Here is a 13023-nt window from a genome sequence, read left to right as displayed (position 1 = left end):
GCGTAATATGCTAATTAGACCAGACAGCCGGACGTCCTTCCAGACGAAGCCAGGGCTGCGAGGGCCAAGGCAAGCCCCTTGCACGAATTTCGTAAATCGGGCCTCTAGTCTATAGATATTTCTTTATAATTCATATAGGAATAGTTCTCAAAGCATCTTATTGTGAAATAAACTTTCTGAAACAATTTTATACAATTGGTATTATTTATTTCTATAGAATACATCAATGAAACCATCTGGGCTTCAAGTTTTCTAGGGAGTTCCTGGACATGTCTGAGTTTTTCTGTGCCCTGTAATGGGCTCTTGCAAAGCTGGGTGGCTGAACGCAAAAATGGTGTACCTGAAGGACTGTCACAGGTTTCAGGTAAGAAAAGTTACTTTCAGAAAATGAAACCATCCAGGAATTCTGTGTTTATATGTAGCTTACCCATTTAAAGTTGCTTTAGAATATATATAATTGCCATAAAGGAAGCTCCTTAGTCTGACTTTGTGGTTAAAGAGAATGTTCTTTATTTCAAATTTACCAAAGATGGGGTGGGGGCAGGAGCAGAGGGCAGGGGGATAAAAATAGAGCAATAGTCTGTGAAACTAATTACCCAAAGGAATGTATGAAAATTGTGCATGCATGGATGGATTTCATGGTCAGGTTTATTGAGGTCAAATGGTATGTGGCTCGGAACCACCAACAAGTCTAGGTGATTAGAATGGAAGTATTTGAGGAACTGAACATGTAGTTAAGAAGAATTAATTTGGAAAATTCCACTTTCAGGTACACTGAATGACTACATTCTTTCGCAGGCCTTTCTGGCCTCTACTGGTTATCTGTGGAAGCCTGTGGTTGCCATGAAAGGGACTCGTTTGTCATAGCTAGTTTCTAATGAGTCTCCTAGTTCATTTCCTTTGCAAGGAGCTGCCCTGTGGGGACCCAGAAGAGCCCGCCCACAAACCTAGGTTTCGCTGATTCTGTTGGGTAGAACTTTTTTAATGGCAACTGGCAGAAAGCCCAATCTAGAATTACTTAAGCTAGTAAAGAACTGGCTTACAGTAAAGGGTAGGTCATGTCAACATCAGGGGTAGCTGGTTCAAGGGGCCCAAATGAAGTCACTAAGATTTGCTTTCTTGGTGGCAAAATGGCAAGCGTGACCTGTCCTCATATTTTCTTCTGACCAAGGCCAGCAGGATTGACTCTGTCCCACTAAAGCCAAACATGCGTATCTGTCATGACTCCCATCGGGCTGGAAGGAGTCACACACCTCCCCTGGACTAATCGCTATGGTCAGGGGAATGCACTTTCTCTGACTAGCTAAGACCCAATCTGTCTATGTGAGTCAAATCTGCCAAACATTGTTTCCCAAGAGAAATTTGGGTGCAATTTTATCAGAAGTAGGGTAAGTGGCTATTGGGTGGTAACCACACAAAAAATTCCTCGTTACCTTATGAATATGCCTTTTAACTGAGCCAGCAATTTATTTGCTAGCAGTGTGTTGCCAATGACACGGGAATATTGATATTTCCAGTTGTACACCTTACTCTTCCCCCACCGCAAGCACACACGTAGTTTGACTGAAAGCTGGTTAGAATGGCTCACAAATAGTCTATCACTCTATGTGTAGGCAAAACCTCGGACCAACAAGGGGAGAAAGCCCATGTCGGACACTTAAAAGGGGAGAGGGAGCCTTTAGGTATAACAACCCACGGGTACCGCCAATTTATTTAAGCTTTTGGGGGTTGGAAAGCAATCTTCTTAGAAGAGAGAGAGGGATGTAAGGAGATATAGGACTGCTGGTAAGGGATCCCTCCTGTGTTAAACCTGAAAGGAGGAGTTCTATATTTGGATGCTAAAAGGAAGCGAATTAGCAATGTGGACGGGTGCAAGGAGGAACAGTACCAGCTTGGAAAAGTCCCTAGTGCTTCCTTTAGTTCAGTGCTTCATCAGCAGTATCAATAGCATACTTAGCCATTTTACTTCTCTCGTGGTACATTATTTCTATCAAATTTGCTTAAATACTATCTCTCTTCCCTACTTTCCTCTCTCCATCCCTCCCCAAGCCTTTTTACTGATGCCTGCCTGATAAAAAAGGCCCACATCTGATATTAACCTAAACTTCCTTGATTCCTTAAAGTGGGTTATTCATTAACAGAAGTTAAATGACTGGTTGTTAGGCAAATCTTGTAATTCTTTCCAACACTGATTTGCTCAGAAAAGCTTCTGTAAATCTCCCGTAGAAATAAGCAAAGCTCTGTGCCAATTGTTAGCTCTATGCAGAAGTTTGGGAGAGGGAGGAGAAGTTACTCATTTGCCCGATTCTGCACGGTGAGTCCAGGGGAGAAGCCAGTGTTCCGCAGCCTTGACAAGCAGCACAGGGCAGCTGGCTGCAGCCACCAGGACCGGACGGGACAGGAGCTACCGGCTGCATCTGAGCGTGGTGGTCCCGGGGTCCAGACGAACTGCTCTACAGATGAGGCATTTGCCTTCTCTTCCCTATGATGGCCAGAGTGTCCTGTGCTAAGAGGTATGGCTATCCTCTTTCCTGTCCTTTCGTTCAGCAAAAACAAAAGCTAATTAAAGTAAATGCCAGAAGCTTCAGTGAGACAGGGGTGGGCTGCCGGAGCTGGGCAGGGAAACTCCCAGGGGCTGGCTGCTTATGCAGATAAAGCGCACTGGGACTTGTGTGTCTAGCCTGTATGCACGCTTTCCAGTTCTATGGGTAAAAAAGCCACCTCTCTGTGGGTTATTAATAACATGTCTCTAGGCCTCAAGAGCCGAACACTGTGCCTCTTTGTGCAGTTTTGTTTTACTCCATAATAGTGCAGGCGCGTTTCCATTTCATGCTTTTGTTAACCTGCAGAAACATTTTGCAACCCGCAAAGAGACTGACCCTGCCTATGGCTTTCAACGAAAATTCAGTAGCATCATGACAGCCACTGAGCAGGGCAGTCACCATTACTGATTGTTGTTGCTGTCACTTTTCCCACTGATATTTAGGATATCTTAGAAATCATCATCAAATCTAACCACTCTTTTGTTCTTTTAAATATGTGTTTTGTTTGTTCAAATTGCGATAGTAATCGATCATTGGATTTCATGACATTTACAAATGTTTTCAATGTAAAGAATAGAAAAAAAAACACTTAAGGCATTGTTGGAATTGGGCATGCAGTTATTTGATATATGCAATTTAAGTGTAAATAAAGATACATTTAAAATTGAATTTTCCCTGTAATTTGAGAGTTGGGGTATGCTTTCTGTAAAAATAAACCTACAAAATTTGAATTAAAAGTTTTAACAAGATGCATATCAATTCCAGAACAAATATGACCTGCAAAGTTCAACTTCACTGGTGAAAGTGGAGACACTATGACATTATGATGACAGATCACACATTCTTGGTTTAGAAAGTTGGTTAGCCTTGAAGATGTTTCCCTCATTCCCCATGAAGAAAAATGTTTCCTATCTATTTCTGTTTCAGCAAGTTGCAATACATATTCCAATTTAAATATGGTTTTTGAGCTCTTGCCTATTTTTTGTGTGCTTATGGTGGCAAGCCTCCTACAAGCTTAGAACTATATGAGTCCTAGCAACAAGCCAAGGACAGTTCTTTAGCATCAGGTGGAATACCCAGCCTCTGCTTTACACTGCAGTGGAAGGGAAGTGTAGCAACATGTAGTGGCAGCGGAACCTAAGAGCCACCCAGGGAACAATGGACATCTTGTGGAAAGGGCTGAAAGTATGCGGCCAATTCCCATGGGAACGCCTGCGGTGCTTTCACACGGTGTGAAAAAGATGCTCCTTGAAAAGAATCTGTAATCCTTTCTTTCAGGGGAAAATCTATCTGAGAACGTTATCGAAAGTTTCCAGAACCCAAGTGGGTCTATGCTAATCAGTGGGGATTTTTAATAAAATGAGATTTTTTTAATGCACAATAGTGTTGTCCAAGGCATGGTGTGAATAAATATTGTTATGCTAGAAGCAAAGACACCAGGGAACATCTGAATCTGGGGATGGATGCTAGAGGTTAATTTCTTCAGAATAAATTGGCTTCCTGAGTTTTCCTATATTTCCATTTAGCAGAATCTACTCGTGTAAGCCAGCAATGTTTTATTAGCATCCATTGAGTGTAGGTCACTTTGAAAAGTCATAAAGAACATTCTCTCTGCTGTCCTGAAGGGAATTTTACACTCCCTCCTCACTGTGACTGTTTGGCATAGTGCCACAGTAAGGCTTTCTCTCCAGGGAACAAGGTAAGTTTGCAAAAAACTAAAACAATAGGGACACATTCAAGATAGTTCATGATGTACCCAGATTGAAGATCGAGGGAGAATACAAGTAGGATGTAAATATGGCACAAATGGGAACACCCGGGCACCTTTAACATGGTACACTCAATGTTAGGTATCTGCACAGTGGTATATTAGTTTTTAAGAGGGATGGCATGGGGACAAGTTAACAGAAGAATGGCCTATAAGGATAATATTTTTAAGGATATAATTGCTGTCACTTCTTGTGTGGTTGCTCTCTGCCAAGGTCTGTGTTAAATGCTTTACGTAATCTCATTAAACCGCCCAACAACCCATGCAGATAAGAAACCTGAGGCTTGGGGAGGTTAATTAATCTGCCCAGGTTTACACTGCAGGCAATGGCATAGCCAAACTCAATTGTATCCAGGTTCCCACTTCTCCCTGGGGTTCCATAGTGTCCAAGTCTGGACCCTAGACTCTTTTAAAAATGTAAGAAAATTGGATGAAATCTAGTGATAAGAACTATTAGAAATGAAAAGGGTGAAAAAGAATGAATGCTAAAGAAATAGAGATTATCCATGAAAGGAAGAGATGTTAACACTATCTTTAAGCCAGTGGTCAGCGAACTGCGGCTCGCGAGCCACATGCAGCTCTTTGGCCCCTTGAGTGTGGCCACGAAGTTTCAATGGCACTGTACGTGCGCGCCCACACGTGGCATTTTGTGGAAGAGCCACACTCAAGGGGCTGCAGTTTGCCGACCACTGCTTTAAGCCAGAAAGAATTACTAATAAAAGAATACACCTACTCACAGATGGCCAGATTCTCCATTTTTATAAAAGAAATTCTTTGAGGGGACATTTCTCTGTGTTGATGTCATAAAAATATAATTGATCACCAATTTTCTAGGAAGCTGTATGAGGTCTGGAGCCTATGGCCTGGCTTAATGGCAGGTATGCGGCCATCTGACCAGACACCTTTGCTGGGTAGCACTCTGAGAAGATAGCCACAATGCCCACATCTTATTGATTACACAGATGAATTTATCTACAGCACAGCTTCCCTTACACTTTACCAGCAGATAGGTGATTTGATGGGTAGTAGACTTACTATAGGAACAGGCAAAATGGGGGTAGAGAATTATACAGTTTAAAACACTTTCAGAAAATGCAGTTAATCATTGAAACAATAAAAGAGGGTTGTGGTACCTTTTTCTCCTCTGGAGTATCAATATGTCAAGCAGGATAAACATTTTTCCTGCAATATTTAAAATACAAATTGATATATCTGGTCCAAATGGATTTTTATGAAGAACCTTCCAACAAATAAAGTGGGGGGAAGAGGGTACAGTAAGTCCTCACTTAAGGTCATGGATAGATTCTTGGAAACAGCAACTTTCAGCAAAATGAGGTATAACAAAACCAATTTCACCATGGGCTAATTGTTATACACAGGGTTAAGTTCCTATGGCATAGATCTGGTCACAAAAACATACCAAGCTTTGAAATAAAGACCCAGAACACTTCTAATAATAAACATTGAAATAAATGTGAGCTACACATACATTTAAGAAAGATTAATAAAAACAAGTCAGATCATTATTTTCCAAACCGTTTGTTCCAGTTCAGGGTCCCCATGGCAGCAGCCCCTCCCAGCAGATCAGCATGCAAGGCAGGAGGCAGCCTGGACAGATGCCCTTCCACTGGGGGGCGCACTCACACACACACAGACTCAGTCTAGGTAGGACAATGTAGACAAGCCCATTCACCTCAAGTACACATTTTCCTGTGGGAGAAAACCCACATGGACGTGGGGAGAACTTGCATATTTCACACAGACAGTGGCCTCCCCGGCTGGGACTTGAATTCCTTAGTAATCAATATTGTAACAAAACGGATGTTGAAAGAAAGGACATTATTCGAGAACCTGCTGTGTGCATTTTTGTGGAGTAAGTTTGTTCCGCTTATTTGCAACTTCCTGCATTCTTAAACTTCCAACAGTATTAATCTAGAGCAGCAGTATTAGTCTCCCTGTGCGCCACAAGAATTTTTAAAACATGCAATGCCAAGGGCCCTGACCTCTTTTCCCTTAGATCAATGGTTCTCAACCTTCCTAATGCCGCGACCCTTTAATGCAGTTCCTCATGTTGTGGTGACCCCCAATTTCATTGTTACAAATTGAACATAATTAAAGCATAGTGATTAATCACAAAAACAATATGTAATTATATATGTGTTTTCCGATGGTCTTAGGCAACCCCTGTGAAAGGGTCGTTTGACCCCCAAAGGGGTCGCAACCCACAGGTTGAGAACCGCTGCCTTAGATTGTCAGGTTTAAAAAAAAAAAAAATTGACAACAGCCAGCACAACAATAGCCATCTGGTGTGAAAGAATCAAAATTATACCTATTTTTTTTTTTAGTCAGATCAGCAAAAAAATATATTTTTTTGGTGTGCTGCAGAATTCCAATAATTAGTTTGTGTTGCCATGAGATGGAAAAGGGTGAAAATCGCTGCTCTAGAGGCAGAACAAGAGGATGGCTTCTTCAGGAGCTGTGGCTCCTACAGGACAAACGCTCAGTGTTTCCAACTCTGAGTGTGAAATCTCCAGAGGGAGGGAGGTGTTAATTAAGTTACAACTCTTTCTTCCCCGGGCTTTGTGAAAGGGCTCCCCATAGCCATTCCAGTCACCTGCTTGAGTTCCTGTTGAAACCATGTTTCCTGCGTGGCTTCTCCCCCCAGTACCCCCCATTCTTCCCCGGGAAAGTATAGATTTTCACGAACACAGGGAGTTTTGTTTTCTCTGTTAAAAACAAGTCTACTGGAGCAGGCTTTATGTTTCGCCCCAGGAAACAGCATTTCACTCAGAGGCAGCTCTCTCTGTCCACTGGGTGAGGTGCAGCCTGTCACCTGACCTGCTCTGGAGCTACTGCCGGTAGCATCAGGCTGCATTCCTGGGATTCTTTCACCAGGCACTGGCACGAAATGAACAGCTTCAGGTTCACTGAGCTGAGTGGATTCCGCTCCCTGTGCCCTGGGAGTCCGCTGCCTGAACCCTCCTGCCCAAACCAACAGCTAAGTAAGAGCAAGCGCGCCTTGGGGAGTAGCATGCAGGTAAACTGAGTTTGCGGGGAGAGCTGGGACTCCCGGACGTGTGTCGTGCTGGGTGCAGAATCATTTCTCTTTTTGTGGTGTCTATTTCTCCTTACAGAAACCTGACTTGTCAACCAATACCTGCTTAAAAATATATACAAAATAATGCGAATGGGGACTTCAGATTAGGCTCCCTGAAATGTTAGAAAGAGAAATTGTGAGCATGAAAGTTGGGAGTAAGAGGGAATTTTATAAGCCAGATTTTTTTGTAATTCCAAAAGTGCGAGATTTAGAGGCTGACCTACTTGGACGTGAATCTTGGCTCTGGGTAGAACCTCGGACAGGATGTTTAATCTCCCCAGTCCTGTTTCCTCTTTGGTAATAATACCTACCTGCATGGTTGATGGGAGAACTAAGAGAAGAAAGTGTCAAGAAAGAGCTTGGTGTATAGAAAGTATCTGATGTGTGCCTATATGTGCATGTGTGTGCACATGTGTGTGCTTGCGTGTGTCTGGTGGGTGCATCTGTATGCATGCGAATAGGCCACCGGGCACTGCCATTGAGAAGGCTAGTGGGTTTCCCAGAAGATGAGGTGGAACTTGATCTGGCTCTGACTTTCTCTGCTGTTACAGAGAGACCAGACACTTGAGCAAAACATTGACCCGAGCTGCTGAAAAATAAATAACGTGTTTGCTGATCCTTATCCAGGAGAGGATGGTGTAGTGTAGCATGCGGGATGCACTTTAAATGAGGACTGATGGGAAGGGAGGCAGCTGAATAATGATCACACAGGGTCGTGGATACCACTGTACACAGCCCTGAGCCGGCTTTGTCATGGCCGGCCTAGTGCCTCCCCCCCCCCCGCGCCCCCCAACTCTGCAGCTTACTCTCCATGTGCCCCTGGGCTGGTTATTTTCCTCTCTGAACATCAGTTTCTCATCACATGGAATTGTCATGTGAATGAAGTTACTCGGTTTTTGGGAAGTACTTGGAGTAGTACCTGACACATGTATAACACTCGCTAAGCATCAACTGTGGGTGTCATTATTTTACAACGAACTCTTAAGTGTTAGCAGCTTTGATCTTCAAAATAATCAGATGAGATAGACTAGGCATGTATTAGCCCCATTTTGCAGATCAAGAAACCGAGGCTCAAGGAAGGGAAAAGCATGAGCCAAAAGTCCCATAACCACTGAGTGCCCAGTCTGTGACTTGAACCTCAGATAAGAAGTTGATTTAGTGTGTACTCGGGACACATGCATTGAATGAAGCATATTCTAAAAGGTTTGGCTCAAACGCCACTTCCTCCACAAAGCCATTGCTTATCATCTTTCCCTAGGACAGATCTCTCTCTCCCTTGTACTTCCCTAAACGTTTACGGTACACAGGAATCTTTTCTCTGGGCCATCCCTGCGTTGTAGCATGTTGGGTATAAGTCTCACCCATCCCTCCCCCACCCTGGATGTGTGAACGTTTTCATGTGCAGCTGTGTGCTGCACAATAATGTTTGGCACATGATGGACATTCAAGAGTAACAGCTGAAGGTGGGAGCGTGAATGGGGCTCCGCGCCAGCTGTCACTGTGGGTGCTCCTCTCCCCCCACTGGTATTTCTGCTCCTTCTCAGAGCTCCGACTCTGATGTGTGGGGCAGCTGAATCTGATTCAGGAAATGCCAGATATTGACCAAGAAGCTGACTGGTCAAGGTAAAGTCATTTCCATCCAATGTCTTACTTTCCTGAATATTATTTCTCTGAGACTCTGTCACTATAAATGTCTAAGGGGGGTGGGGGGGAGGGCGCAGACTGTGTTAAGGAGAAAATTCAGGAGGAAAACTGTCCCAATTTTTCTATTTTTTTTTTTTGGTAGATCTTGTAATTCACCTTTCCACATTTGCCAGGGTGCAAACTTCTCTGTAGGACCCTCAACCCTCTTTCTTTACGCCCCTCCCTAAATCTTCCCTACCACTCTCCTTCATTTCTCTTCCTCTACGCTTCTCTTCCTTGTGACTCTCTTGCTCTCTGGTTGGCCTAAACCCCAGAGCACAGATGGGCAGGGATGCAGGGTCAATGCAGAAGGGAAGAGGAGTTCATTTTCTTAAGACTCTACCCATCTCATGATCCTCAAATGATACTAATGCTCTGAGGGCCTTTATTCCTAATAGCAGCCTCACAAGGAATCAATATGCCACAATGGTTATGAACTTGGAATTTAGCACTCTGGACCCAAAATCTAGCTCCCCAGTTTACTAGCTGTGTGGCTTGGGCAAGTTATTTAATGCCTTGGGTTCCTCACCTGCCATATAGTTATTATCAAGGTCATAATCCTCATATAGTTATTATTGAGGTTAAATGAGTTAATGTTTACTTAGCAGCTGGAACAGTACCTGGCGCATAGACAAGCACGTGCAGTACAAATATTGGGTGTCATTTTTCTAAAGCTGGTAGGTAGTGTAAAAGTTGAATGTGGGCAATATTACCCTTGAAATCTCTTCAATGGCCTATGAATTGCATCTTTTGGAATAGCACTGAGAATGTATTTGGCTTGTGTTTAGAGACCATATTGCATAGAAAGTATGCGTCTTTAAACTTTAAAGTTGCATTCAGCACAGAGAGGTGCTCCCACAGTGATAGCTCAGAAGGGATGTCTGAGATGGCCCAGGAAGCAACAGGCTCCCCTAGTCCTTTTCACACTCATTCTGTGAAGCACATGCAGAGTAAAATGACTGGCAGAGTTGCCTATTGCTTATATTAAATAAATCACTGCCAGTTCTTACCCTCCGTGCATGTGGCTGCATTTGTAAGTTACTTGCATGTATGAGATGACTCCACTGTAAATTGTGGGGAAAGCCCACCAGCCTGAAATCAGGAAAACAGCACTGGTACAGTTACCATGGGGCCTTGGTGAAGTCATTAAACCTCCCTGGCCATTAAATAATGGCTCAGATCTCCGCAGTGCAATTGGTCTGTGATTTTATTAGGCCCAGAAGGGAGCTGATGAGAATAGTCGGGTATTTAATTTGTGCCATTTCCCTACTCTCTTTGGACTGTTAATTGAGTGAGAAGTATAGTGGGACTTTATTATTTCCACTGTGGGAATAGAGGGAGGACTGCCTGATCCCAAAACCCTGCTCCTTCAGCCTGCAGTGAAATGTTATCTTCAAGTTCAATGCTCAAGTTCATGCTCACATTCTGTCCAGATTTATCTGGCCACACACTCCTAGGAAGAGTCCTTTATTTCACTGCTGCTTGTTCAGGGAGGGTATAAGAACAGGGCAAGTACTGAGGTCATCTTCTGGACTGAGGGTTGGGGCAGCTTCTACGATTAATATAGCAGAGACGCCCAGACAAGAGGGTAAGTATTGGTTTCCATGTCCAGGAAAAGAGAGGAAATCAGGCAGTGGGTCTATGTTCTTCCCTTCCTTGCCTTGCCCTTTTCTGTTTGGTTTCCATGGGAATCTGTTTGTGGGAAATCCGGCAAGTGTTGGGCATCTTTGTTGCTTATCCACTCGTTTCCCTGTGGCATGGGGGAAAAAGGAGAAGTACCGTACATAGAAAGGAGAAAATAAACGTGGCATTTATGTTGCTTTTTACGGCTCAAATTAAATTCTGGATAAGCTAATAATTTTTCCAGGACTTTTGAGACAAAAAATAAGGAAAGATCTCATATGAAGATATCAAGCCGGAATCTGTTACTCTATGCCAGTGGTTTTCAACCCGTGTGCCACAATAACTTTTAAAACACTCAATACCTGGCTCATTAGTCAGGGGCACTGACCTCTTTTCCCTCAGATTGTCAAAGAAAAAAAATGACAACAGCCAACATAACAATAGCCGTCCATTGTGAATGAATCAAAATTATACCTATTTTTTGTAAGATCAGAAAAAAATGCATTTTTTCGGTGTGCTGCAGAATTTTAGTAGTTAGTCTATGTGTGCCACAAGATGCAAAAGGTTGAAAATCACTTCTCTATGCACATTTCCAAAGGTTTTTTTTCCTTCTCTGGGCACCAAGTTCACATTCTGAGGTCATGTTTTTCAACTAATGGCTACATTGGGTCATTTGTTTCTCTTGCAGAGAGTGTCAAAGAAGACCTCAACGTCTGGAGAAAAATGATCTTTCAAGGAATACAAAGCATACCTCCTGCTACATGTTTTTGCCTTACTAACCTCTGATAACCAGGACGCATGGCCCTGGGCCTACACAAAGTCCATTGACCATCAAACTCCTCACCATGCATCACCTGTTCAGACTGGTCTTGGGACAAAAAGATCTTTCCCGAGCTGGGGACCTCTTCTCCTTGGATGACTCTGAGATTGAAGACAGCCTGACAGAAGCTTTGGAGCAAATTAAAATAATTAGCTCATCTTCAGTAAGTACACTAATTTTCAGACTAGACCTCCATTCAGACTAGAAACGATCTATTTATTCCAGGGCCAACGAATTGAATCAGTCCTAGGGGGAAGGATCTTTGTGGGGAAAAGAGGAAGGATCATGAATATGGGTCTCTCTTGACTCTGCGCTGTGGTTTAGTTGGCATCTAAGAAACAACACCAGCAAAGCCATGGACTTGGGGGCAGCCAGGCCGCCTTTGCCCACTCAGGGAGACCAGAACTCTGGAAAATGCAGACCAAAGTGGAATTCTCACAAAGGGTTTTTCTAAGGGTTATTTCTATATCCTTGGAATGACATGAAGAAGAGAGGGAGCAAATCCGGGGAAAAGCAGACCTGCCAAGCTGCACACCAGCGTTAGTAAACAAAGCAGGTGTGCGGAGGAGGCTGAATAATGGAAGAAGGCAGATGACACCTCCTGCCATGCAGGTAATCTGAGACAAGGACAACCATCACTCTGCTGTCAGAAGTGACAGTTGCCCAGGGCTTGATAACACTGATTCTCTTTGCTCCTATGTCATCTCGGGTTTGGTTGTTTTCTTTTCCTTTGCTCCTTTTTCCACATCCCCCCACCCCCAGCATTTAATTCGCCTCCCTAATTATTAGCTCCCAGTGTGATCAGGCAAGTTTACACTTTCCATCACCCCTCCCATTCCTTTGTTTCTCCTGGATGTCAAGATGATATATTCTGAAAGAACTTCCCCAAGGGGGTGGGTGCGGAGTGCCTGGTGTGCTTTGATCTTGACCTTCCTGATCATACTTGGACCCTTCATGAGCCTGGTCCCATTTCAAAGGCCACGGCCACCAAGCGTCCTCTCGCACAGCCTCCCAGCTCAACAGCCTTTGCCAACACGTGGCATAAACTCCCACGGGGCAGAGCAAAGAGACAGGACTCGAGCCACAAAATACCGAATTAGCAAATGTGTACACACTTCAGAAATAAACGCTCTCTTCCATGTTACAAAGAAGAAATGTTTGAAGGCCGTGCTAGCAACCAGTTCAGTTTCCTCCTCGAGCTGTCAACATGTTCTCTTGCTGGTGGCCATTAACATGCCACACTCCCCCGGTGACCAGTGAAGTCACCGCCCAAGCACGCGTCCTTTCTCAGGTAATGCCTTTGACAGCAATTATGTGTCCACATTTTTTTCCAGAACATTAATCAACTTAGTCTGGCTCAAAACACAAAGTATTCCTGATACATTTCCACTTTCTGGGCAAGATTTATGTGCTATTTCCAACAGCCCCATTCATCACACTCCTCTGGAAATAAATTGGGTGAATATGCCACTGATTTTCATCCAATCTA

At 43.6% G+C, this 13023-nt stretch overlaps 1 protein-coding gene across 6 annotated transcripts in view; it reads left to right on the top strand.

Moving 5' to 3' along the window:
- The first annotated feature begins 2219 nt into the window (after positions 1 to 2219).
- Positions 2220 to 13023, top strand: part of VEPH1 (ventricular zone expressed PH domain-containing 1) — a 79282-nt gene continuing 68478 nt past the window's right edge. For 2 of the 6 annotated variants that reach the window (XM_005864117.2, XM_014537957.1), the window contains exons 1-2: positions 2227 to 2513; positions 11403 to 11697. In XM_005864117.2, the coding sequence (XP_005864179.1) occupies positions 11560 to 11697 (138 nt within the window). In that variant the 5' untranslated portion in view covers positions 2227 to 2513; positions 11403 to 11559. The other 4 variants (XM_014537953.1, XM_014537954.1, XM_014537955.1 and 1 more) reach the window with 4 other exon arrangements.

The sequence above is a fragment of the Myotis brandtii genome, unplaced genomic scaffold, assembly GCF_000412655.1.
Source record: "Myotis brandtii unplaced genomic scaffold, ASM41265v1 scaffold186, whole genome shotgun sequence".
In the NCBI taxonomy this organism is placed as follows: domain Eukaryota; kingdom Metazoa; phylum Chordata; class Mammalia; order Chiroptera; family Vespertilionidae; genus Myotis; species Myotis brandtii.
This window is presented reverse-complemented; position numbering and strand designations above follow the sequence as displayed.